At 43.0% G+C, this 26,846-nt stretch overlaps 1 protein-coding gene across 1 annotated transcript; it reads left to right on the top strand.

Moving 5' to 3' along the window:
* The first annotated feature begins 1,773 nt into the window (after positions 1 to 1,773).
* On the top strand, positions 1,774 to 25,095 carry MYH1 (myosin heavy chain 1). Its single transcript, XM_042915942.1, has 38 exons — positions 1,774 to 1,977; positions 2,072 to 2,215; positions 2,334 to 2,490; positions 3,956 to 3,983; positions 4,711 to 4,825; positions 4,909 to 5,001; positions 5,136 to 5,199; positions 5,831 to 5,929; positions 6,021 to 6,124; positions 6,284 to 6,422; positions 6,603 to 6,721; positions 6,812 to 6,961; positions 7,078 to 7,248; positions 8,014 to 8,323; positions 8,421 to 8,488; positions 9,884 to 9,971; positions 10,054 to 10,171; positions 10,491 to 10,614; positions 10,704 to 10,840; positions 10,939 to 11,194; positions 13,280 to 13,522; positions 13,616 to 13,792; positions 14,623 to 14,768; positions 14,845 to 14,935; positions 15,022 to 15,411; positions 16,243 to 16,369; positions 17,943 to 18,061; positions 18,220 to 18,416; positions 19,685 to 19,868; positions 20,153 to 20,318; positions 20,408 to 20,532; positions 20,937 to 21,245; positions 21,333 to 21,536; positions 21,859 to 21,984; positions 22,072 to 22,242; positions 22,504 to 22,608; positions 22,731 to 22,826; positions 24,912 to 25,095. The coding sequence occupies exons 1-38, from the start codon at positions 1,774 to 1,776 to the stop codon at positions 25,062 to 25,064; spliced, it is 5,817 nt and encodes a 1,938-aa protein (XP_042771876.1). The 3' UTR covers positions 25,065 to 25,095.
* The last annotated feature ends 1,751 nt before the right edge of the window (positions 25,096 to 26,846 follow it).

The following is a 26,846-nucleotide window of genomic DNA, read 5'->3' as shown; positions in this document are numbered from 1 at the left end:
CTTCCAGTAAGGCACCTACTTACTCCGTGGCAATTTTAATTAGATGTTTCAGTGTCCCCAGTCATTTCCTGATTCTCGCCTAACAATTATGCTATTATTGGGAACCGTTAGAATTTAATCAGAAGAAATTTGCTCTTTCTCTTACAGTTCTGACCCACTTCAAGGTTGCATCTCTAAGGTAAGATACTGATTTTTTTTTTTTTTCTTATTCCTCACAGGAGGCAAGAAATCTTCTGAAGGTGGTTGGAGAGTGCTCGGGGGGTTATAAATTGAAAGCATTTTCATTTCATGGCTGATCATGCTTCCCTTGAAAAAATCCTGAAGGGGACTTTAGAAACTGGTTCTCATTAATTTATAGCCTCTGCAATATATGAAAATGCTTTCTTAGAGTCTTGAGAAGTTTTATACACAATTTTTTTCTATTACCAGCACTGCAGTCTATCTTTTAAATAACTGAGTTACAACATGTAATACAACATTTTGGTGTTATTATTCATTTATTGAGAAAATGTAAATTTCCTATACTACAGCTTTGCCTCAACATCATATAATATAAAAAAACCATGAGAGGCTATCTGAATGAACTGAATCCTTGCCTTGGAAAAGTGGCTTAAACGTGTATGTTGTTTCACAGTCCATAAAATGGAAATTAAAAAAGAAAGATATGTAAATGACTGAGCATTTTCAGCAAGACAAAGCATTTTGTGTTACCCAAATCCCTGCAGCTTGAATGGAAAAGCATGGGAAACCTTACACAAGTGCTTTGAGTCTTTCTGGAAAAATATCTTTATGATTATAAAATAAATTACCTATGATCACTATCATTATCTATCACTATTATCTATCACTACCTACTATCACTATCATTAAGCACAGGATTAATGAATGTTAGTTAAAGTGGCAAAAGACAGATCTTGGAAAGGAAATTTTGTGAAATTTTTCTGAGATTATCAATAATAAAGCAAGAAAACAGATAATAATATTTTAGAATTAGTCTTTCAGAAATACTACAGACAGGTGAAGAAGCCAAATTTGTCAAAATTACGGTATGGGAACAAGAAAACATTGATGTAAAACAGAATTTTTTTTTAACAAAACAACGCAAAGCAAAGCCACCCCCCCCCCCCCGCCCCCGTTTCTGCTTTCCTTGATTTAGGTAGTCTTTGTGAGTCTATAATGAATCCAAATCTGTAATGAAAAGGTTTTCACTATGTACAAAATAGTTCCTAGAATTTTAGCAACAGAAATCCATTGTGCTGCAAATTCACAAAGCCAGCTTTGAGCCCTTGCATGTATCCCACATGTGTTGTAAGAGGCATGAAGGATGCTGTAGAAGGAAAAGTACTCCCTGCCTGCAAGGTGCTTATAATCCAGTTGGAAGAGTGCTCTCAGCGAAAGAGCTGGAGGAAACCCTGTCAGAGCCTAGCTCTGTGCCCTGTATAAGACAGTCACAGGCAACTTAACAGAAATGAATGTGTATACAGATGAAACAGAAAGCAGCTACCATGTCATACAGCAGGTGAGCCAGAGCCAGAAACCACAGTCTCTTTCCAAATGCTTGACTAAGTTAAGTACCTATCAGTGCTGGCCCAAAACACAAACACCCATATTTCGTCTCTAGCCAAACGTGGTCACACTCTACGCAATGCTAAGTGAATACAGAATGTTTTCTTTTTCTAAACGTGAAATATGTAATATCTGAATGTCTGTAATACTTTTCCTTCCTTTCCTAGGCAGGGTCTTGGACTGGGCTGCTGCCAATAACCCGCAGCCATGAGTTCCGACGCCGAGATGGCCATTTTTGGGGAGGCAGCTCCGTACCTCCGAAAGTCTGAAAAGGAGCGCATTGAGGCCCAGAATAAGCCTTTTGATGCCAAGACATCAGTCTTTGTGGCGGACCCTAAAGAGTCCTTCGTGAAAGCAACAGTGCAAAGCAGGGAAGGGGGGAAGGTGACAGCCAAGACTGAAGGAGGGGCGGTGAGTAAAGTGTCTGAGATGATGAGATGGTGCGGCACCTGGCGCAAGGTGAGCTGACACTTTTTGACCTGGCCTCTCTTATTTGACTTGCCAGACTGTAACCGTGAAAGAGGACCAAGTCTTCCCCATGAACCCTCCCAAATACGACAAGATCGAGGACATGGCCATGATGACGCACCTGCACGAGCCCGCCGTGCTGTACAACCTCAAAGAGCGTTACGCAGCCTGGATGATCTACGTGAGTTCATTCTCATGGCCTTTCTGCTTGTGCAGGCAGTTAATATTTTTGAAAAACAGCAGATTATTAAGGTCCCCATGAAATGACTATATTCCTTCTTTCCCCCTTTTTGGTACAGACCTACTCAGGCCTGTTCTGTGTCACTGTCAACCCCTATAAGTGGTTGCCAGTGTACAATGCAGAGGTGGTGACGGCCTACCGAGGCAAGAAGCGCCAGGAGGCCCCGCCCCACATCTTCTCCATCTCCGACAACGCCTATCAGTTCATGCTGACGGGTGAGTGGCTCAAGTGTTTCTCATACAAATTACTTTACCCCCTAGAGTCACAACTTGTTAAAGCTAAAAAGATCTTTGGAAATAATCTAATCCACCCCCCTGGTTGTACAGAAGAGGTAATTAATACACAGAGAATTACAAGCCGTCAAAGCTGGAACTAAAACCTAGCTCTCCAGACTCCCACTCCGTGATTTTACCAGGCCACACTACCGCTCCACCTTGATTCAGCTGCATTTGCTTGCAGTCTCCTTCTTGGGAATACATAATTTATTGTATAGATGTAAATAATAAGAGTTAAGATTCAGTAACAACTGAATCACACTGTCTGAATAGAAATGAAAAATACACGTTCGTTCAGTCCTTTTGTGCTTAAGTTTCTTGCTGACCACAAACCTGATGCTTTTAGGAGTATTGTTATCTCTCAAGTCATCAGACACCATCTCAGAGAAGATGCCCTCTCTTTGAATGAAGATGGTGTTTGGGGGCTACACACACATGAACAGATGCTGTGTCCCCCACTTTAAAAGGATTTTGTGCTCCTCATCTGATCTTTCTTCGACCCGATGCCATACTTTGGGGAAGGTTGATGAGAATTTGGGGTGCAGTCTGTGGCCATAAGGCAAAAAATTTTTTTTTCTTTGTGAGGCCAATTGATTCATTTAGAAACAACACCTCAACCTTGGCTTGATGAACTATTTAAACCTACCGAACTATAGTCCAAACCGTTAGTAGATTACCCACTTTTCAGAAAGTTTCATGCACTGACCAGCAGACAGCATGCTACCGGAATCCACAGCTGACAACTAGACAGTGTCTGGCTTTGGAAAGTATCGCTCTTTGTCTTTTTTTTTTTTTTTAATTTTTTTTTTATTTTTTTAATGTTTATTTTATTATTTTTGAGACAGAGAGAGACAGAGCATGAACGGGGGAGGGCCAGAGAGAGAGGGAGACACAGAATCGGAAGCAGGCTCCAGGCTCTGAGCCATCAGCCCAGAGCCCGACACAGGGCTCGAACTCACGGACCGTGAGATCGTGACCTGAGCCGAAGTCGGACGCTTAACCAACTGAGCCACCCAGGCGCCCCTTTTTTAAATTTTTTTTTAATGTTTATTTTATTATTTTTGAGACAGAGAGAGACAGAGCATGAACGGGGGAGGGGCAGAGAGAGAGGGAGACACAGAATCGGAAGCAGGCTCCAGGCTCTGAGCCATCAGCCCAGAGCCCCCGCTCTTTGTCTTAAACCAGGACATGCTTATTGTCACAGCTTAAGGAATTCAAGATATAACAGCATTCTGCGTTTCTCCTCAACTTAAGAGGTTTAAGAATAATGTCATACATAACTTGACAATAATGTATTTAAAAACTCCATTTAAAGTGAGACACTCAACATCACAGGTCCATCCCCACAGAAAGTTTTGTTTGTGTAACTTGTATATATGCTGATTGCCTGCTGTTTTTCTTCTAGATCGGGAGAATCAGTCTATCTTAATCACGTATGTATTACTATCCTGGGACTCACCGGCAGTTTATTTGCACTGGGAAAAAGACACCAAAAAAGAAAAACAAAATAGTTAATGTTCCCATACTGAGGCGATGGCTGATCAGCCTGGAAATAGATAGTGTTTATAGCTTGTTGGAGGGCTTAGACTACCTCAGAATATAAAATAACAATGCCCCAAATTTTGTCATTTGCTAGTCCAGTCTTAAAGGCTACAAAGAACTTTCCTGAGAGTAGATGGTATAAAATCCCGTCTCTGTGCATGGAAGGGAATAACATACCACCTCCTGAACATCTGAGCCGTTTGGGAATGTTACCAGTAGCTCATTTTTAAGGCCTCCTTGAGAGACGTCCAGTCCTTCAAAGACTTAACCTAAGTCATGTCTTTAATCTAAGGAGACTGAAGAACACATAATTGTTTCATAGAGTTTTTTTTACTAACGGTTTCACTTCCCACATAGTTGTGGGTGGTTGCCCTTTGGCCCCCTCAACCCCAGACCACCTAGAAGAGAGCCTGGCACATTTTAAGCTCTCAAGAAGTATGTGTTAGGTGATTAATGGATGGATTTCTCTACTTCTTATCAGTGGAGAGCAACAGAAATAATATGAACTGACAAAGACATATAAAGATCGACGCATAAGGTAGTAAATGCTGCTAGTGGAAGTACTTTCGTTCGTCACAGAGGTTGATTCCTCACGGATGTTTGGTCTCTGTTTGGCAGCGGAGAATCCGGGGCAGGGAAGACCGTGAACACCAAGCGTGTCATCCAGTACTTTGCAACAATTGCAGTCACTGGGGAGAAGAAGAAGGAGGAAGTTACTTCGGGCAAAATTCAGGTGGGTCTGGGGTCAGACTCAAGATGTCAGGGCTCTCAGGAAGTCTGGAGCCCCGGAGGTGAGGACCGTGCTTGCCTTTGCAGGGGACTCTGGAAGATCAAATCATCAGCGCCAACCCCCTACTGGAGGCCTTTGGCAACGCCAAGACCGTGAGGAACGACAACTCCTCTCGCTTTGTGAGTCTCTTGGTCACAGAAGGCTCTTCTCAGCCCTTAGGTGCCCGAGAAAGCATGCCTGAACTATCGTTGCAGTCTCTTCTTTCTCGTGCGCTTCAAGTCTGGTATATAACATCATCATTTTTACTTGCAAGGGTAAATTCATCAGGATCCACTTCGGTACCACGGGAAAACTGGCTTCTGCTGATATTGAAACATGTGAGTAACAGGACCTCCTCAACAGAATCCAAGAATGACAACTGATGGTTTGGAGGAACATTTTGCAGCTCCTGCTGAGCCTGGAGCCTGTGAAACACCAGTCTGCTGCCAAACATGCCCATGGTTAATGCCAGTCTTACCCATAGCCCACAGAGTGCTTTATCCTCAGTCATGAGCTAATGATTCCGTAAGAACTGCCGGGAGCCGTTGGGCTTGTCTGAAATAATCCAGCCTCAGAATGAATTTCAACTTTTTCTAGGAAAACACTAACATGAGGGTAAATGAGTTGCCTACTGAGCCTTGATAAACGTTGCTCTTAATGGTCTATTTTAAAGTGAGAAGAGACCCTGGGGAGACAGGGGTTCTTGAGAATCAATTATACTCTAAATGTCAAGGATCTTCTGCATGAGAAATGTCTATGTCCTGGGCCAGGCAGGCTTTAGTTTCTTTCCAGAGGTGCTAAGAATAACTGCAATGGTGTTTGCAGAGGCACAATATGTGGTACCTCGGGGGGACATTCCGTGGAAATCTCAAGGGGCCAGTGAGAAGCAGCTAATGACCCCAAGTTCCAAAATCACTCCAGGAACTTTATAATTTTTCTGCCCTGACCAGTGTCTACTTTCCACTGCAGATCTTCTGGAGAAGTCTAGAGTTACTTTCCAGCTGAAGGCAGAAAGAAGCTACCACATTTTTTATCAGATCATGTCTAACAAGAAGCCAGACCTAATTGGTAAGAAAGAGCTTAAGTTTATACGCTAGACGTTAATCATTTATTAACAACTTCTAATGTAAAATGTATACCCTGACTTCTGTGTACCCAGAAATGCTCCTGATCACCACCAACCCTTATGACTATGCCTTCGTCAGTCAAGGGGAGATCACAGTCCCCAGCATTGATGACCAAGAGGAGCTGATGGCCACAGATGTAAGTTACATATGCAGGGGTGTTTTTTTTTTTTTTTTAATCCATTATGTATGGGAATGAAAATAACACCCCTCTCTGGGTGTGGTTAAAGATAAGGTATAAATTCTCCTCAATAAGTTAGTGTCTTCTGTCCTTTTGTCTTCTCATTTTTCCTGGTAGAGTGCCATCGAAATCCTGGGCTTCACCTCTGATGAAAGAGTCTCCATCTACAAGCTCACGGGGGCTGTGATGCATTATGGGAACATGAAGTTCAAGCAGAAGCAGCGTGAGGAGCAGGCCGAGCCAGATGGCACCGAAGGTAACAGAGCCGAAAAGCCCACTCCATATTCATGTTTCCTTTACAGCTGAGCTTCTGATGGATGTATGCAAATTTACCCCCATACAGACTTTCTATAAAATGATTCACTCATCACTCTGCTCCTATGAATTGTGGGGCCCACAGTAGGTCACACAGGATGCCTGAATTGTGTCTTTACAGTTGCTGACAAGGCGGCCTATCTCCAGAGTCTGAACTCTGCTGACCTGCTCAAAGCCCTCTGCTACCCCAGGGTCAAGGTCGGCAACGAGTACGTCACCAAAGGCCAGACTGTGCAGCAGGTAAGTGAACGGCCTCAATGAATCACACACATCCCCAGCCTTCTCAACACGTCTTTAGTAACGGCAACAATCGTTACTCTGTCCACGAAGGTATACAACGCAGTGGGCGCCCTGGCCAAGGCCGTCTACGAGAAGATGTTCCTGTGGATGGTCACCCGCATCAACCAGCAGCTGGACACCAAGCAGCCCAGACAGTACTTCATCGGGGTCCTGGACATCGCCGGCTTTGAGATCTTTGATGTGAGTTGTTGGAGTAAGCGGCCCTGTTAAGGCCCCTCCGCTTCGTGTCTGCTCTGCCGAATTCCCCCTGGGTTTCCCAAACTCACTTGAGCTCTTTGGTGTTTGCAACGCCCTAGTTCAACAGCCTGGAGCAGCTGTGCATCAACTTCACCAACGAGAAGCTGCAACAGTTCTTCAACCACCACATGTTCGTGCTGGAGCAGGAGGAGTACAAGAAGGAGGGCATCGAGTGGGAGTTCATCGACTTTGGGATGGACCTGGCTGCCTGCATCGAGCTCATCGAGAAGGTTCGTATGACTATTCAGGTCACAGAGTATACTGCTGAATAGTATTTAAGTGAGAATCTTAAAATATTTCCACTGGTAAACAAAATCAGGAAAACTCCTTCTTTTGCTAACTCCAAGGTAGATATCCTGGTAAAAGGAGAGTGAATATTTTCTTTAACGTACAGAACTCTACATTTCCCAATGGTTTGCAATGATGGCCTCATATTTAAAGCCATCTTTCCTTATAAAAGAGCACTAGATAGAGTATTTTGTACTTATCATCACTTCGTCATCCTTAGATTCATTATTACTGGTAACTGAAATGCCAATTTCTAGTACTTAAAAGCAGAGGCTCTCAAAGTTCGGTTTAAGACTCACCACAAGTACTTAATAAAATTGCACATTACCCTTGGAAAAACTTTTTGGTCAGTGTGGATGGGGGCCTTGGAACCTGAATTTTCATCAAGTGATTCTGATGCAACCAGTTTTTGAGTCACAATGGGAGAAATACGGCTGTAAAGCCTTGGGGCGAGACACAAACTCCACAAGAGCATGCCCTTCGATCATCTCCCTCACCATCACATCCCAGAGCCCAGCACAGCATCTAGATCTCTAGAGGCACTTGATACATATTTGCTAACTTAACGACTTCTGGCCCAAGGAATAAGTCTTCATTAGTTGTAAGAAATTAAAAGATGAATTTACTCAAATAGGATCATGATGTTACATATTATTTTTATAAGCAGACAAAATTCAAACGGCATCTGTTTCTTTTTCTACTCTCAGCCTATGGGAATCTTCTCCATCCTAGAGGAGGAGTGCATGTTCCCCAAGGCTACAGACACCTCCTTCAAAAACAAGCTGTATGAGCAGCATATTGGAAAGTCCGCCAACTTCCAGAAGCCCAAGGTGGTCAAGGGCAGGGCCGAGGCACACTTCTCGCTGATCCACTACGCCGGCACCGTGGACTACAACATTGCCGGCTGGCTGGACAAGAACAAGGACCCCCTGAATGAGACCGTGGTTGGGCTGTACCAGAAGTCCGCAATGAAGACTCTGGCTTTCCTCTTCACTGGGGGAGCAGCTGCTGAAGCAGGTAACTTGCAACAGAAGTCATCTTTCATTTAATGTATAAAACTTATACTGAGAAAGCCTGTCTTATGATTTGCTTGTGCTCTCTCTACCCCCCTTAGAAGCTGGTGGTAAGAAAGGCGGCAAGAAGAAGGGTTCTTCTTTCCAGACTGTGTCTGCTCTCTTCAGGGTACAAACATCCTTTGCTCTCTCTTATTTGATTTAAGAACTTCAATTTTATTGTATCTGTGGGGCAAGGGGAGTAATCTTGCAAGGATTCCAGAACTGAATGTGACTCAAAGATCTAGGTCAGTTGGTGGTGGTAGAATGGAGTCTCAGAGGGTCTGGGGTAGTTTGGAAGAGACACTTCAGTGTATAGGAGACAAGGTGTCAGGAGGGATGACAGTGAATTGCAGAAGTCAGTATCAGATAACAAAATTAAATGTGAATGCCAGGAAATAAAGTCATTTGACATTTAAAAGGTCCTATTGGGATAGGACTAAGCAAAACGAGATTTTTTGGAGTATGTGGGAGTCTCCAAATGATGCACGTGCCTAGGTATATATTGGCACAGAACTGAATAGAGTGGATTTTGAAAGCCAAAGACAGAAGAACAGTGTTGGGAATTGGAGGCTGATTCTAAACGAAGGGTATAAAACAGATGTGATAAAAAATAGCTCTTGAAGGAAAATTTGCTTTTCTTTGGACAATCCCATCTGTAACAATGAAAGCTTTAGTTATTCTGGAAAAACAAACAAACAAACAAACAAACAAGATTTCCACAAATTGGAACCCTTCTCACAGTTGGTAACATGGCTGTTGGTTTTCTGCCAATTCCCAGAGTGAAGCACTAAAAGGCCACTTTCTGTGGAATGAGCAGGAGGACACAGCTCTGTAATTAGGAAAAGGAATAGGAATGTGATAGAGAAGCAGATACAATTGAAAGTAGGGTAAATAAAGAAATGACAGATTTGGAATAAGACACTGAATTACTTGTAACGTCAGATCACATATCCAGGTGAAACAGTATGGGTGGGGTGTTTCCCTACATTTAGAATATCATATTAAGTCTACAACACATGCTAGGAGATTCAAAAGCAATGAACAACCACCTCAACAACTTGTAGACAAATATGTTTATAATGCACAAAAACAGGAAAGGAAAGGACTTTTTGGGAATGTGGAAATTCCAGAAAGAACTCTTTGCAAATTCAAATTAGGATACCATTCGTTAGAATTGAAGCAATGTTGGGGCGCCTGGGTGGCGCAGTCGGTTAAGCGTCCGACTTCAGCCAGGTCACGATCTCGCGGTCTGTGAGTTCGAGCCCCGCGTCAGGCTCTGGGCTGATGGCTCGGAGCCTGGAGCCTGTTTCCGATTCTGTGTCTCCCTCTCTCTCTGCCCCTCCCCTGTTCATGCTCTGTCTCTCTCTGTCCCAAAAATAAAAAAAAAAAAAAAAAAAAAAAAAAAAAACGTTGAAAAAAAAAAGAATTGAAGCAATGTCACGGTTGTCACAGTGATTATGTCTGTAAATATGAATGTATGAAAAGAGCACACTTTCAAACCAAATATTCATTAATTCCACAGGAGAATCTGAATAAGCTGATGACTAACCTGAGGAGCACTCACCCCCACTTTGTACGCTGCATCATCCCCAATGAAACCAAAACCCCTGGTAAGACACTTCTGACATCCAGACAAGTGCCAGTGTGTTTGCTTTAGACCATGAAATAAGGCATGTGTATCCTTCCCTTTAGGGGCCATGGAGCATGAACTTGTCCTGCACCAGCTGAGGTGTAACGGAGTGCTGGAAGGCATCCGCATCTGCAGGAAGGGATTCCCCAGCAGAATCCTTTATGCAGACTTCAAACAGAGGTCAGACTTTCTCACTTCAAATTATTTTAAGAGGTTCTTTTATTTATTTCAACTTTTTTGATTGAAATAAAAATCCTTTATACGTTCTATTATAATTGAGGAGAAGAGAAACACACTTAACAGACTCTGTATTGATCATTTGGTATGCTGATATGCCAAAAGTTTGACACCCTTTGAATATGCAGAGAATAAAGACGTAGATATGATTTCTTGTTTATGTTTGTTAGACTACCCAAAAGTTACATCATTTCTAAAATAAGGCAAGAAGATTTCTTATTGGTGACAATAGCTGTATCATTTATTTGTTTGGCCTAAACAGATACAAGGTATTAAATGCAAGTGCAATCCCTGAAGGGCAGTTCATTGACAGCAAGAAGGCTTCTGAGAAGCTCCTTGGGTCCATCGACGTTGACCACACTCAGTATAAATTTGGTCACACCAAGGTAATGGTCTCTAAAGCCCACCCGATGCTATCCATGTCCCTTTGAAGTTTATGTACAGTTTCTGATCTGCAAATCCTCCCCCCACACAGGTCTTTTTCAAAGCTGGTCTTCTGGGGCTTCTAGAGGAGATGCGAGACGAGAAGCTGGCCCAGCTGATTACCCGAACCCAGGCCAGGTGCAGAGGCTTCTTGGCCAGAGTGGAGTACCAGAGGATGGTGGAGAGAAGGTATTGACAGAGATATTTTACTGAGCCCCAGCAGCCAAGGCCTTTTCACTCTGCTTCCTGTGAGAACCTGACTTGGAACGTTTCTGCTTCTGTCACAGAGAGTCCATCTTCTGCATCCAGTACAACATCCGCGCCTTCATGAACGTCAAGCACTGGCCCTGGATGAAGCTGTATTTCAAGATCAAGCCCCTCCTCAAGAGCGCCGAGACCGAGAAGGAGATGGCCAACATGAAGGAAGAATTTGAGAAGACCAAGGAAGAGCTGGCGAAGTCAGAGGCAAAAAGGAAAGAACTTGAGGAGAAGATGGTAGCTCTGATGCAAGAGAAAAATGACCTGCAACTCCAGGTCCAAGCTGTGAGTATCAGAACCCATTTGTTTAGCACCCAATCTGATGCGAAAATTTCAGCTCAGCAATTGCTAGAGAAAGGTCTAGATTCCACCTCACTAAGGGACTATCAATCTTTCCTAACTCACAACTCCATAGAAGATCCACACAATCCCATACACAACATTACCACAAAGCACTGCAGTAGGATTCTTTGCTGTTTAAAAGGAAAAACAAAAGCATTTTCCCTTTCCCCCTAGTGTTTTTCCTAGCAGAATGTGGTCAAAAAATGAGGTGATCTTTGCTCCCCAAGATTCTCCCTACTGAGAAGAGCAAATTAGACCAGTGAAAAGAACAATATTCACAGTGAAGAGGGAGGACACATCATGATGAAAATACATTCACTTGAAACCAGTATTCTGGCAACTTCCCTGACAGTTCTATCTTTAGAAACTCTCCAGTACCTGAAAGAGTAGGATCATGACAAGGATAATGGGAACACTTTCTATAGACAGTGTCAGTTTTTATCCAAAGCATGAGAGACAGGGTTGACATTCTTGCTTGATGTCCCAATAAACACCCAGAAGACCTGGAAGAAATGTTTGATCAAACACCACTGCCTAACCCACTTTTGTGACGCAAATGACCAGAGACTTTCAGTTTGCTACTGAGACCCACTACCTGAGTACTGAGAGTTGTCCTACAGTCCTCTGAGCTCAGAAGAACATCTACTTTGGTCCAGTTGGACGTACAGGTTTAGGGCCTTTCACTAGAAGATGTAAAGAAAGATGAACTGTCTGTACCTACCTGGGTTGGCACTGTGACTTTGAACAGTTTTTCCAAAATGACAAGAGGCTCATCACACCTTCGAGAACCAGGTGCTAACTGCAAGGTATACCTCAGTTTCCAATCATACTCCTCTCCTCTGAGAATAGTATGACCTCTTTCCAACATCATTCTGTCAAGTCTCCACATTTAATAAATACGGAATAATGTTCCAAGCACCAGGGATACAACTTGAAGTAAGAGGCATGGCCCCTGCTCCCACAGAGTTTCTATTCTAACTTATGAGAAACCCACCTGGTACTTCTTTAAGCACCACCTCTGAACATTTTTAGTGCCTCGTATTTCTTCCATGTGTTTCCTGTGATTCCCAGCTACTCTGTCACTGTAAGACATCTTCCCTTTAAGTTACTTTCCTGATATTACCCCTCCCTCTAGCAACCTGCTGGATACCTGACCATTTTGTCTGTTTTTTACACACTAAACTTTTCTGGAAATAAATACTAAAGAAAGAAAGGAGACTTATCTGAAATTATATACCAACACATTAAATATAGGTCATCATTAGGGGAACAAGAAGTTTTCCTGGACCCTCTTAAAGTCCCTGGCTGGGTCTGAAAATTAAAGCAACCAACATCAACTAACAGGAGAAAAGCATGCACATTTACTGAATTTTTACATGTACATGGGAGCCTTTGCAAGAGACTGAAGACCCAAAGAAATAAGCAGAGCAGGAAGCTTATATATCTTTTAGACAGGCAATAAATTTGTAAAGATTTGACAGGACAAAGGGGTTTGAGTTAAGAGTAATAAATGGTGAAAAAGTAACTAAAAAGATAAGGGTTAGTTTAACAAGGTTTGTTTATACAGCCTTCTTGGCCCCCAATTCTCATCTCTGGTGATAAGAATGTCTTCTTTCCTACTAGTACAGGAAGGGCACTTTCTACACGGGAGTTTAATGACCTGTTTTAGGGTGAGGGAAGGAGGTCAGAGTGGGTTTCCTGCATCTTCCATTTTCTCAAACTCCTTCAGTTTATGGTACACAATATGCCATGGTGCCATATTTTGGCATAGTATGTCCTGAACTGCATCATTATCAAATAAAACTGTATCATAATTTCATCAGGAACCATGACTTAAATTCCTTAAATTAAAAAAAAATCTCCAGTGTCATAATAAGTGCCCAATAAATATTTCCTAGATGATGGGAAGTTTACAAAAAGTAACCTAAGGCTTTAAAACACAATTCACTTATATGGTTTTGAAATATTAATAAAATCTGAAAATGTCCAAAGAACTACAATCTAAAAATGCCTATTATCCCTTCTCAGGAAGCAGACAGCTTGGCTGATGCAGAGGAAAGGTGCGATCAGCTGATCAAAACGAAAATCCAGCTGGAGGCCAAGATCAAGGAGGTGACTGAGAGAGCTGAGGATGAGGAGGAGATCAACGCTGAGCTGACGGCCAAGAAGAGGAAACTGGAGGACGAGTGTTCAGAGCTCAAGAAAGACATCGATGACCTTGAGCTGACCCTGGCCAAGGTTGAAAAGGAGAAGCATGCCACAGAGAACAAGGTATGAATCACATTCTGTTCTACCATATCGAGGTTCCGCCAGCCTAGTAAACCTGCTTTAAAGCAGATACCATTTCTTCTTTAATTTTTCAAGGTGAAAAACCTCACGGAAGAGATGGCAGGCCTGGACGAAACCATCGCTAAGCTGACCAAGGAGAAGAAGGCCCTCCAGGAGGCCCACCAGCAGACCCTGGATGACCTACAGGCAGAAGAGGACAAGGTCAACACGCTGACCAAAGCTAAAATCAAGCTTGAACAACAAGTGGATGACGTAAGCCTAAAATCATGTAAAAAAATTTTTTTTTTTAATTTTGTAACAAACTAAGTAAACATGAGTTTGCATTCTTATGATGTAATGAGGACTTTTCAAGAGCTTCCAATGGATATGTGTATAGGACATTATCTTTGCTACAAGGTCTAAGATGGACACTCAAGAAGTCAAAAAAAATCAATAAAGAAAGTTGTTGGTTAACAGACAATATACATAAAAAGACTCAGGGAAAAGGAAAGCTTGTGTTTACCAAAGAAATCTGTACAAACAAAATGGGTCTGGCCTGGGCTTGAAAAGCAAGAGGCCATGCAAAGAAATTGAGAGATGCTCCAAGTGGGGAGCATAGCAATAGCAAAGAAGTAGTAAACATCCGTAAGATTCTCTCTCACAGGAAGAAAGGTTTCCAAATAAAGAATGTGGAAGATGAATTCGGCTTTAAACGTAGTCTGATACCAAATAGAGAACCCGCTATAAATGTGTGCATCAGGGAGGAAGTGACAAAAGTCATGGTTAGAAACACAGCTGTGGGGTCTGTGGGTGTGGTGAAGCACAGTCACAGTGGATTCCGGTGGGGAGATAGGGAAGGCATGCTGTCTCCCTGGCAGTTTACTGTAATCATATGGTAATGAGGTACACTTCACCTTTCAAATAATGATTCCTGGGACTAAGTGAATAGTTATGAGAATGGAATAGGTGGGACAAATTTGGCTAATTCATGGAAAAATCAAAATAAGCTGCTGATTAGATAGGAGTTAAATGTCTACAAGTCAAACCTGGGATAAAAGATGGTAACGTTTCAGGAACTATATTCATGCATTATTAACTTATAGCTTGAAGGATCCCTGGAACAAGAAAAGAAAATCCGCATGGACCTAGAAAGAGCCAAGAGGAAACTGGAGGGAGACCTAAAATTGGCCCAAGAATCCACAATGGATGTTGAAAATGACAAGCAGCAACTCGATGAGAAACTCAAAAAGTAAGCAATGAGAACACGTCTATGGGGAAAGTGCTACTACTGTTTCTGTGACTGACATAAAGTGCCCCTTTGACAGGAAAGAGTTTGAAATGAGCAATCTGCAAAGCAAGATTGAAGACGAGCAGGCCCTTGCCATGCAGCTGCAGAAGAAGATCAAGGAGTTACAGGTGAGTCACAACCTCCACCTCGTCCACATTATCACAGGAATCAAAACTGCCACGAGTTGCCATTAATGTTGCTGTGTCACCCTCAGGCCCGCATCGAGGAGCTGGAGGAGGAAATCGAGGCAGAGAGGGCCTCCCGGGCCAAAGCAGAGAAGCAGCGCTCAGACCTCTCCCGGGAACTGGAGGAGATCAGCGAGCGGCTGGAAGAAGCCGGCGGGGCCACTTCCGCCCAGATCGAGATGAACAAGAAGCGGGAGGCCGAGTTCCAGAAGATGCGCAGGGACCTGGAGGAGGCCACCCTGCAGCACGAAGCCACGGCGGCCACCCTGAGGAAGAAGCACGCGGACAGCGTGGCCGAGCTGGGGGAGCAGATAGACAACCTACAGAGGGTCAAGCAGAAGCTGGAGAAAGAGAAGAGCGAGTTGAAGATGGAGATCGACGACCTGGCCAGTAACATGGAGACTGTCTCCAAGGCCAAGGTACAACCATGGTTTAAGTCTTAAAGAGATTTCTGTGAGACAGGTGTGAGTGAGCCAGTCAAGAGTCCTTAGTAATTGGCAGCACAAGCAGGTGACTGGCGGGAGCGAGGGACACCCAGGGTGTGATGGCAAAGCGTCCACTCTTTGCTGTGAGAACAGCCACACCCAAAGAACATGTAGGGCGGAAAGTTCAGCTCTTCCAAATGAGAGCAACTCAACTATGCATTTGGGGTTTTTAAAAACACCTCACCTTGGGGCGCCTGGGTGGCGCAGTCGGTTAAGCGTCCGACTTCAGCCAGGTCACGATCTCGCGGTCCGTGAGTTAGAGCCCCGCGTCGGGCTCTGGGCTGATGGCTCGGAGCCTGGAGCCTGTTTCCGGTTCTGTGTCTCCCTCTCTCTCTGCCCCTCTCCCGTTCATGCTCTGTCTCTCTCTGTCCCAAAAATAAAAAAAATAAAAAAATAAAAAAAAATAAAAAAAAAAACGTTGAAAAAAAAAAAAACACCTCACCTTGATTAGGCTTTTGTTTTTCCCCTTAAGCACAAATACATAAACTTGCTGCTCAAAAAAATCAAGTGTCATTATTCTCATCTCAGAGATAAGCCACCTGATTTAAGACTTAAATTCCCAAAGCCATTTGCTGGTAGCACGTTTAGACTCTGTCATTCGTTACTCTTTCCACCACAACCCAAGGCCTCTGTAGTTTTTGTTTGCTTGTAAAGATATTTAATTCTCCAAATAAGGAAGTACCACCGTATGGAATGTGTGGATTATTGAAATTTTCTGTGGTCCAAATACTTGCTTGAGATGCCTTCTACCACTTTTTGATGCAGGGGAACCTGGAAAAGATGTGCCGCACTCTAGAAGACCAGGTGAGTGAACTTAAGACCAAGGAAGAGGAGCAGCAGCGGCTGATCAATGACCTGACGGCTCAGAGAGCGCGTCTGCAGACAGAATCAGGTGGGCCATTGACCAGTGTTGACCTTGAATGACAAATTTAGCTTGGATGCTTAATTTGCTGAAAACCTCTGCAATGACTTAATTGAGATCACATACTATCTGCCTGGGGGCCACCCACCACCACTCGTAGGAACACATTACTGACCCCTGGCACGGACTGCTTTCTTTTTTGTTGTAATTGTTGATTTCACTAAAGAGATCCAGGCTCTTTTGCTCGTTCACATTTTAAAGCAGATTTGACTTTAATCAAGTTATCAGACTTAAAGTGTATCTTCACAATATTTATTTTCATCTTTCAAAATGCTTGCCCAAGTTATTTATTACTCTATTACCCTCAACGGCCTGTGTAATGTAATCCACATTTTAAAAATGACAGACTACGGCAATGATGAGGTGGCTGTCCAAGAACGCTTACTCCACTCTTTTTCCTGAAGTCTGGCCAACTGCTGCTAGCTAGCACCATCATGCAGAGAAATAGTACTACAAACCCCCCCTGGAGCCTTCAAGGGATGTTTGTAGAGTTTTGACTTCCCAAATTGGAGAGTCTGTGCATTAACCCCTTCCCCTAATTAACTTTTTACCAAAGTTTTACCAACTATTTTACCAAAGTTCTACCTCCTCAAGCAAGAGGTTAACAAGATGGTAATTATTTTATGGGTTGTCTGGACTATTAAAGTGATAGGCAGATCAAAGTGTTGGAGAACCACTTTTTCATATCCATTCAAATATTGTTCTTTCTAGAACAAAGTTCAAAGTAAGGCTTGTGTTATTGTCATGCAGATAGTTAGTATACTTCATGCAGGAAGAAGAAAACCTGTATTCTCAAAGAATCTTAAGAATCTTTTCTAAGTTCCTTCTAGAATTTAGTGGTATGGAAAAAAGAGAAAGTTGTCATTCTTATTAAAGAGATAAAGCTTCCAGGTAACCAGTTCAAAAATGGAGCTGAAAGTCTTTCCTCCCTTTTTAATACAGCACAGCATGTTTTCTGAATTATGGTGCCTGAAGAGTTGGATTGGATTTAAATGCCATTTAGTCTAGGAACTGCTCAGGCCCCCTAAACCAATGAATTCTGGGGTGGAAGGGTATTTGATCATTTCTTAACATAAAAATGCTTCCAGGATTTTCTTCTGAACATCACTTCTACTGATGGAGGGAATCGGTCAAAGTCTCCTATTTTCCATACAATAAATTCTTTGTTTCAATCAACTTTCAGTGTAAGGTACACTAGTACAACACTATTGCCTTAGACAGGAAGCACTGGGATGTTTTGTTGGTTTGATTTACATTTCTTGTTGCATGTTTCTTGACCAATTTCTACTGTGATCAAATAATCTTAAATACCTTGCAAAATGTTTTGTGTTGCCTGTAAGTATGTAATCTGCCTCAAAGCTTTCCATACTTCTCATTCTCATATAGATTTTCTCATCAGAACTGAAGTGGACGTTGGTGGCTTGCTGTAATCCATACTCTCCAAAGTGTTTCAAACTCAGCTCCCTTTCCCTGCTCCAGCTTTTAATTCAGAGCTCTGATTTCCAAAAGTAAGGCTGAGTTTTATCCATCTTGGTCTTAATAGGTGAATTCTCACGCCAGCTAGATGAAAAGGACTCGTTAGTTTCTCAGCTCTCAAGGGGCAAACAAGCATTCACACAACAGATTGAGGAACTAAAAAGGCAGCTTGAAGAGGAGATAAAGGTAAGCCCTACTTGTTGTTGTCACTATCCTTATTTTTGAGGTTATTTGTGGTTTTCTTACTTCCATAGATTTTCTTCTGGTGACCTCTAGGAGCCTAGAGACTAAATATCACTTTAAAGATATAAAATTAAGTCACTGATCTCTTGGCCTGTTCTTAGGCCAAGAGTGCACTGGCCCACGCCCTGCAATCAGCCCGCCATGACTGTGACCTGCTGCGCGAACAGTATGAGGAGGAGCAGGAGGGCAAGGCTGAGCTGCAGAGGGCAATGTCCAAGGCCAACAGCGAGGTGGCCCAGTGGAGGACCAAATACGAGACGGATGCCATCCAGCGCACAGAGGAGCTGGAGGAGGCCAAGTATGTTCTAGACTTAGTTAAAATGGAAATATCCCTGTTAACCAAGTGCATCTGCTATAAGCGCTATATGGGAAAATGTCCATTGCTCCAAAAACAAAATTTAAAAACAATGGAAAAAACACGCATGAACGCAAACCAAAGCAAGACAGACAATCTGGCAGTGCAGGAAAAGAATTAAGCTAGAGGGCAAAAAGAGAAAGCAGGTAAGGCAAGAGGAAGCTGAACGACTATTTTCAAAAGGGGGTATTTTGGGCATCATTCTATCTATAAAGGTGTAGACAGAGTAAGAGTTAACTGTATTGCCCTGTGCCTCTCCTTCCTCTCAGCCACTAATGGAAAAATTGTTCGAAGATGTTAGGTATGTAAGGGAAAAATAACCAAGATTTCAAAGCATAGCTCGTCCTTCTGAGATGTAAAAACATGGCTATTTGTAGGGGAACAAAGACATATACTATTAAAGACTAAAAAGAAAACATAAATTCTGCAATAAGAAAGGAAACACATGGTTTCAAAAAGGACCAAATATTCAATGCAATCAACAGTTCGAGATGCAACTGTGAAGAGGGAGAATCTTGACAAGAAGAAACCTACTCATTCAAAAGGTTTCAGGAGGGAGCTAGTCGTTTATCCCGTGACAAGTGTACAACCATGTGGTTGGAATCATGTTTGGGTGGATGCCTTAGAGGAGATTTTCAGTGGAGCTCACAAAGCAAAATTGACATTGATTTGGAAAAGTTTATTTTTATTAAAGGATTAATGGAAAGCCAGGAAAAATAAGGGAGGGACACAATTAGCCAAAATCAAGCATATTTGGTAATGAATTTGAATTCATTTGAATTCAATTCATCCAACATTTGAGTACTTAACATGTGTGACAGTCTTGCAAAGATTAGCAAGATACACACTCTACCTTCTGGAGATGAAAATTCAGTGGAGGCAAGACATACGTAACAGTAATTCAAGACAGATATTAATATTTTACAGAGAAGGAATAAACCAGTGACCTTAATGGGTAAAATGTTGGCTTGGGCTGATCACAGATGGCCTTAAAACCAGACTATGAAGTGTGGTGATGTTGAAATTTGGACTGTTGTCAGCATTTAGTTTGCAGGAGTGGGAATGAGTCAACACAGAACTAGGCGTACAAAACAAGCTTGAAGAGCAGACTGTTAGGAGTCTGGTTGTGGAAAGCACTCTTTTGTACATACCTGGAAACTTCCAATTCTGCTGATGGCCTTCACTTCTATTGTCCTTATTTCACCTTTCAGGAAGAAGCTGGCCCAGCGTCTACAGGATGCCGAGGAGCACGTAGAAGCGGTGAACGCCAAATGTGCCTCCCTGGAGAAGACGAAGCAGCGGCTCCAGAATGAAGTGGAGGACCTGATGATCGATGTGGAGAGAACAAACGCGGCCTGCGCGGCCCTGGACAAGAAGCAGAGGAACTTCGACAAGGTACCTTGTGCTGCAGCCTCTGCCTTGGCATTCAACACGGGACCAAAGCCTGCTGCCTTCAGTGGCCTTATTCCAACTATCTGAAAGAGCTGTTCTTGGGAGCTCCTGCTCCATGTCAGGTGGCAGTGGGGAAAGACAAGTCCTGTGGTTTCTACTTTTTTCATTCATAACTACTTGTCAGTCTCAGGTCATCCCAACTCTGCCTGTCAGCTGCCAGAATAGATGGTTCTCATATCCCATCAAACTCTCTCCATTAAATTTCTTGACTGCCCTTTGCCCTGCAGATCCTGGCAGAATGGAAACAGAAGTATGAAGAAACTCATGCTGAACTTGAAGCTTCCCAAAAGGAGTCCCGCTCCCTTAGCACAGAGCTGTTCAAGATTAAGAATGCTTATGAGGAATCCTTAGACCAACTTGAAACCCTGAAGCGGGAAAATAAGAATTTGCAACGTGAGTACATTTTAATCTCCTTTAACCAAAGATTTGAAAAAATGTTTTCCTTCACTGAACAAATTTTTTATATCTCTGTTCACCAACAGAGGAGATTTCTGACCTTACTGAGCAGATTGCAGAAGGAGGGAAACGTATCCATGAACTAGAAAAAGTAAAGAAGCAAATTGAACATGAAAAGTCTGAACTTCAGGCTGCTCTAGAGGAGGCAGAGGTAGACATTTTATCATACATTCTAAAAACAATTACAAGGGGAATTAGAGTCTATTGCATGTAAAATTGATGAAATTCTTGAATCAAGAGAAAAGAAAAGTAATTCTCACTCTGTGTACTACATATGAGGATGGAGACTTGACTATGCATGCAACTAACACACAGGTGTTAGTCAGAACTGTGTTAGACACCAAAGGAACAAAAACAAGTAAGTTAAGGTCCCTGCCCTCAAGGGAATGATCGAGCTGGGGAGACAGAAATATATAAAACCAACAACACATTGTAGAAATTTCTGTAACGAGGGAACAAAGATGTCTTATGGTAGCAAAAAAGTAAGAACTAATTCCTATTTCTAGAATACCATAAACTTCCATTCCCTAACGTCACCCCTTGCTGTCATTAAAGGCATCTCTTGAACACGAAGAGGGAAAGATCCTGCGCATCCAGCTGGAGTTGAACCAAGTCAAGTCTGAAATCGACAGGAAAATCGCTGAAAAGGATGAGGAAATTGACCAGCTGAAGAGAAACCACATCAGAGTCGTGGAGTCGATGCAGAGCACCCTGGATGCTGAGATCAGGAGCAGGAATGACGCCATCAGGCTCAAGAAGAAGATGGAGGGAGACCTCAATGAAATGGAAATCCAGCTGAACCACGCCAACCGCATGGCTGCAGAGGCCCTGAGGAACTACAGGAACACCCAGGGCATCCTCAAAGTAAGTGGGTTCAAAAAAGGGCCCCAAGGGGCTTGGGGAGACTGCAGCCCTGGGAACGAGGTGTCTCAACGATCGTTCATTCCACAGGACACCCAGCTGCACCTGGACGACGCGCTCCGGGGCCAGGAGGACCTGAAAGAGCAGCTGGCCATGGTGGAGCGCAGGGCCAACCTGCTGCAGGCTGAGGTCGAGGAGCTGCGGGCGACCCTGGAGCAGACGGAGAGGAGCAGGAAAATCGCAGAACAGGAGCTCCTGGACGCCAGTGAGCGCGTCCAGCTCCTCCACACCCAAGTGAGTATAACAGAAGAGTGAAAAATACAAAGGAATGAAAATGAAATTCTTGCTCATATCGTAGCTTTATCTCAGAATGTACTCACAGTGTTTTATGGAGGATAACGTTTAAAACATTTAATATTTGTGGGTTAGTAATATTTATCTGTACTGTGACATCCGAAGTTGATTGTCGTTCAAAAATATATTGTCATCTCAGATAACTTATTGAACAAGGAGGGATACTAATTACTTAATTAACTAGCCTGTGAGTTCATTAGAAGTCTGGCATCCCAACTTTGCTCTCATATACTAAATATTTCTAAATTTGTTATTTTAACAGAACACCAGCCTGATCAACACCAAGAAGAAGCTGGAGACAGACATCTCCCAGATCCAGGGAGAGATGGAAGACATTGTCCAGGAAGCCCGCAACGCAGAAGAGAAGGCCAAGAAGGCCATCACGGATGTGAGCAGAGGGCAACACGGTGGTGCTCGAACTTGAATCCCGATGCGCCAGCCCAGCTCTCAACCGGTTTTGTTTCACTGCTAACAGGCGGCCATGATGGCCGAGGAGCTGAAGAAGGAGCAGGACACCAGCGCCCACCTGGAGCGGATGAAGAAGAACCTGGAGCAGACGGTGAAGGACCTTCAGCACCGTCTGGACGAGGCTGAGCAGCTGGCCCTGAAGGGCGGGAAGAAGCAGATCCAGAAACTGGAGGCCAGGGTGGGTCTTCTGATGGCACATTTCCTCATTCCAGTCCAGGGCCTTTTGAGCACCTAGTGCTGCTGGATGAGTGGGGCATACAGAGATGGAATGAGACACATTCCTTGCTGCCAAAGAGCTTTTAAGGGGACAATTAGACTAGGGCATGAAACCTAGATATAAAACAGAGTGAAAGAAGCACCACAGGTCGTTTGAAGAAGCAGAAATCCGTTGAGTGAATGGATCACAGTAAATGTCTTTAAAATGTCCACGTTTTTGCAGGTACGCGAACTTGAAGGAGAAGTTGAAAGTGAACAGAAGCGCAATGTTGAAACTGTCAAGAGTCTACGCAAACACGAGAGAAGAGTAAAGGAACTCACTTACCAGGTAAGGAAAATGGCCTGTCTAGGTTTTCACCCTAGTTTGCAAGGGATCAAAAAGCAAATGTACAACAAAATGTGATGGTGTTTGTACTCTCAAGAGACTCACTCTTAAAAATATTATTTCAGACTGAGGAAGACCGCAAGAATGTGCTCAGGCTCCAAGATCTTGTGGACAAACTGCAAGCGAAGGTGAAAGCTTATAAGAGACAAGCTGAGGAAGCGGTGAGTTCCAAACCCCTTGGAGTGACTGAGCAGCCTCTGGTCTCAGATATGGCAGAACCAACTTCATTTAAGGGATGAAAGAAAAGGAGGGTATGGTGAGGAAGGATCAAAGGAAAATGGTCAATGACATTCTAAAGAATGAGAAGAAACCAACCACTCAAGGAGCCAGGGAAAATGGTTCCAGGGAAGGGCAAGAGCAACAAAATGCTTTTGAGTGGAAAAGAGTCTGGTTCAAGGAACAGAAAGAACCACGGAGAGAGCAGTAGAGAAGAGGCAGTAGAGTGAGGTAGGAAGCAGATCACAGAGTCTTCTAGGCCCTGGTAGGAAGTCTGGATTGTATTCCAAGTACAGTGGGACCCTGGGAAGCCACAGGAGGGTTCTGAACTGCTCAGTCATGCCTGGGCTTATACTCTTTAAAGTATATTTTGGCTACTTTGTGGAGAATGGACTGTTGGGTAACACAGGCAGTACAAGGAGACATTTTATGAGGCTTTCCAGGCGGTCCCATGGCTTGTGTTACAATGGTGGTGGAGCAGACAGAGTGGAGAGACTCAAGACACATTCTGGAGGGAGAAACTACTGGATATGCTAAAAGGTCGCCCTTGGTTGGCGAGAGAAAAAGGAAATCAAAGGCAATTCATCAAGTCTGTGATTTGAATAACCAGGTGGATGGCACAGCAAGGACTAAAATGCAGAACTAAGAGAGGAACAGATTCACAGGGCAAGAAAGAAACAGGAATTCTGTTTTGGAAACAATGAAATACCACTGTATACATAAGTGAAGGTGACAAGTAAGCAGTTAAATATTAAGCCTGGAGCTCAGAAGGTCCCGCTTATGTTCAAACCACGGAGCTCAGAAGATCTTGGTTATGTTCAAATCAGCAGATTCTTGGCACTCCACCTTATCTCACTTCTCTAGCCTATGATTTATCTTAAATAATAAATAATGCTGATTTCCTAAGTATTTAAGTATGGGTATATATATATATACCTACTTATCACAAATTAGTTCCTTTGTCCATGAATGTTTTTCATTTTTCTGCTGACCTCTAAGGTCTGGGGCAGGGAGTGGGCGCGGGTTGGGGGGGGGGGGGTGGTGACAGAGAGACTTAACATGTCTCTCTGGCTCTTACTTTCCTCATCTATAAGAGGAAGATCTGAGGTTTTTTTCAAGCTCTGTTATTTAGTGATTCTAAGTTTTATTCACTTCAAAATTTGAATGCCACATTATGGACAGCTGTCAATGAGCCTTTTAAAAAAGGACAATTACTGGGGCGCCTGGGTGGCGCAGTCGGTTAAGCGTCCGGCTTCAGCCAGGTCACGATCTCGCGGTCCGTGAGTTCGAGCCCCGCGTCGGGCTCTGGGCTGATGGCTCGGAGCCTGGAGCCTGTTTCCGATTCTGTGTCTCCCTCTCTCTCTGCCCCTCCCCCGTTCATGCTCTGTCTCTCTCTGTCCCAAAAATAAATAAAAAACATTGAAAAAAAAAAAAAAAAAAAAAAAAAAAAAAGGACAATTACTAAAGACTAAACCCGAACTGGCCTTCCCAAACTCACTGATTATCTGTTCAAACATAATCAGAGACTACTCAAAACTATTTTAAGAAACAAGTTTTCTTTAATTTGTAAACTGCATTAAGTTGCAATAATTTATATTCAACAAGCAATAATTTATACTCCAGGCTATTAGCTCAGTATAACACAGGTGGTGTACCTGCATTTTTAGAAGGTTTGGTTTCATTCACCAGACTCAGGGGGACAAAAAGTTTGGAAAACTGACATATTTAGTAATGGCTCTAAGATGTTTACATGTTAAAAAGGAGAACTTTTAGAAATCCTGGTGGCAAATGTCACCTGTCCCTCCTTGTTATCCATGAGTTCAAGAAGCATGCAAGGAAAATTAAAAATAAAAAATAAAATAAAAAAATAAAAAAAAATTCAAGAGCATTTCTCTAGGTTTTTAAAAAAAAAAAAAAGGTTTACTAGAGTGAAGTCTTTTCAAGTAAAAAGAAATTTGAGACCCATTGACCTAAGAAACTAGAAATCCTGACCTTTTTTCCCTCCTAAATGCATTTCCATTCATTCTCAGGAGGAACAATCCAATGTCAACCTCTCCAAATTCCGCAAGCTCCAGCACGAGCTGGAGGAGGCCGAGGAACGGGCTGACATTGCCGAGTCCCAGGTCAACAAGCTGCGGGTGAAGAGCCGGGAGGTCCACACGAAAATCATAAGTGAAGAGTAATTCAACCAAATGCTGAAAAGTGACCAAAGAAATGCACAAAATGTGAACATCTTTGTCACTCTGTTTTCTACTCCAGATTTTTGCAGATAAAAAATTTATCCGCAAATAACTTGTGAGTCTCTCTTTCCACACACCCCCCCCCACCGCCCCCATGTCAATTAATCTTTTTCTGCATCAAGAAGAGAAGGAAAGAGATTTTGCTTATATCTTATGGAGAAGGATTTAGTCACCAAGAATAAAATAGGATAGGAACAGCCAGGCCAATCCGTGTTGGTAAATGCCCTAAACCCCCCTTGTCCCTGGGGAGGGGGGAGCAGGTGAAACTAGAGGTGGGCATTAGGTGTACACAACATGGAACATCTGATAAGTCTCACTTGGTAAAACATCAGCTAGCTATCAGAGAGGCTGATTTCTATTAAGGAAGTAACTTATTTTCTTCATAAGATGGTAGGAAATTCTTGATCCCAAGATTGAGTAGAAATAAATTAAAACACTAATTAGCTACATAAAATAAGTGAAAATATAAAACGTTTGGATTAGACCCTCAACAATATTAATAATGCAAACTCTCCACTATAATTACGTGAACTATTAATTTGGGATTAGGGATTCCTTGAGAGAGAAATATTCTGTAGATTTTCTAGTCCTTTTTAAATATAAGAGATTTTTTTGTTTTTTGCCACTGCGATGTGTTTAGTTATTTGTTTTCCTGAGTTCCTCCCTCGTTGTGAAACGAGAGTTAAGAATGAATATATTTGCAGTATTTGTGCTCATTCTGGAAAGTTCGGTATCTCTTACAAGGCATTCTCCCAGTACTTCTGACAGCAGTGGAAGGCCAATTAATCTTTTTTTCAGTCAGTTCCCCCTTCTCATTATTTTCTCTCTGGCTTGCGACGCTGTGCCTTTCTACCATGCTGCAGCAATTGTCCTCATCATGATTAGAATTGGTATCACTACCAGGGAGTTACATGTGCTGGAGGTGGCATGGGCCTCCTCACCTCATTTTTAATAGACAAGGAGCAAGTAAAATAGCAAGTATCTTGTCGACCAGGAATGTAACAAAAGAACATACAAGAACCATACACCTCTTAAAAAAATTTTTTTTTAATGTTTATTATTTTTGAGAGAGACAGACAGAGAGCAATCAGGGAAGGGGCAGAGAGAGGAGACACAGAATCCGCAGCAGGCTCCAGGCTCTGAACTGTCAGCACAGAGCCCGATGTGGGGCTCGAACTCACAGACCGTGAGATCATGACCTGAGCTGTAGTCGGCCACCCAACCGACTGAGCCACCCAGGTGCCCCAAGAACCATACACCTATTTAAAAAGAACAATACCAGATTACTTTTTTTTTTTTTTTTTAACTATCTAGTCAGTTAAATTATCCGGCTGCACTCCTCCGGACCTCAGCTCCTGGGGGAAATCTCTCTGGGTTGATATGCACCTTCACTTTTTTTTTCTACTGAGCCTTAGAGACAAGTGTTCATCCTAATGCTGCATCCTGAGCTGTACTATAAATTAAAATCTACCCTTCCCTGATAGCAATGCTCCCCTGGAAGCTCTCCTAACAGGTGACCTTTACTCTCTCAGGCTCTGAGAACTTAAGTTCTTAAGGAGCCCTGAGCTACAAGCAATATCCTGCCTCCATCCCCAGTGCTGCTCATCCTCTTGTAGAGAGTTCTTCCTTCTTTGAGATTCCTGCTGTTCCGCTTATCCCCCACACCTGCTGCGGTCCTTGACTGACTTCCTTCAGTACGATTTTGGCCCTTCTTCTCTGATCACC

Source organism: Panthera leo, chromosome E1 (assembly GCF_018350215.1).
Source record: "Panthera leo isolate Ple1 chromosome E1, P.leo_Ple1_pat1.1, whole genome shotgun sequence".
Taxonomy (NCBI): domain Eukaryota; kingdom Metazoa; phylum Chordata; class Mammalia; order Carnivora; family Felidae; genus Panthera; species Panthera leo.
The sequence above is the reverse complement of the archived record's forward strand: the minus strand, read 5'-3'. Positions and strand labels throughout refer to the sequence as shown.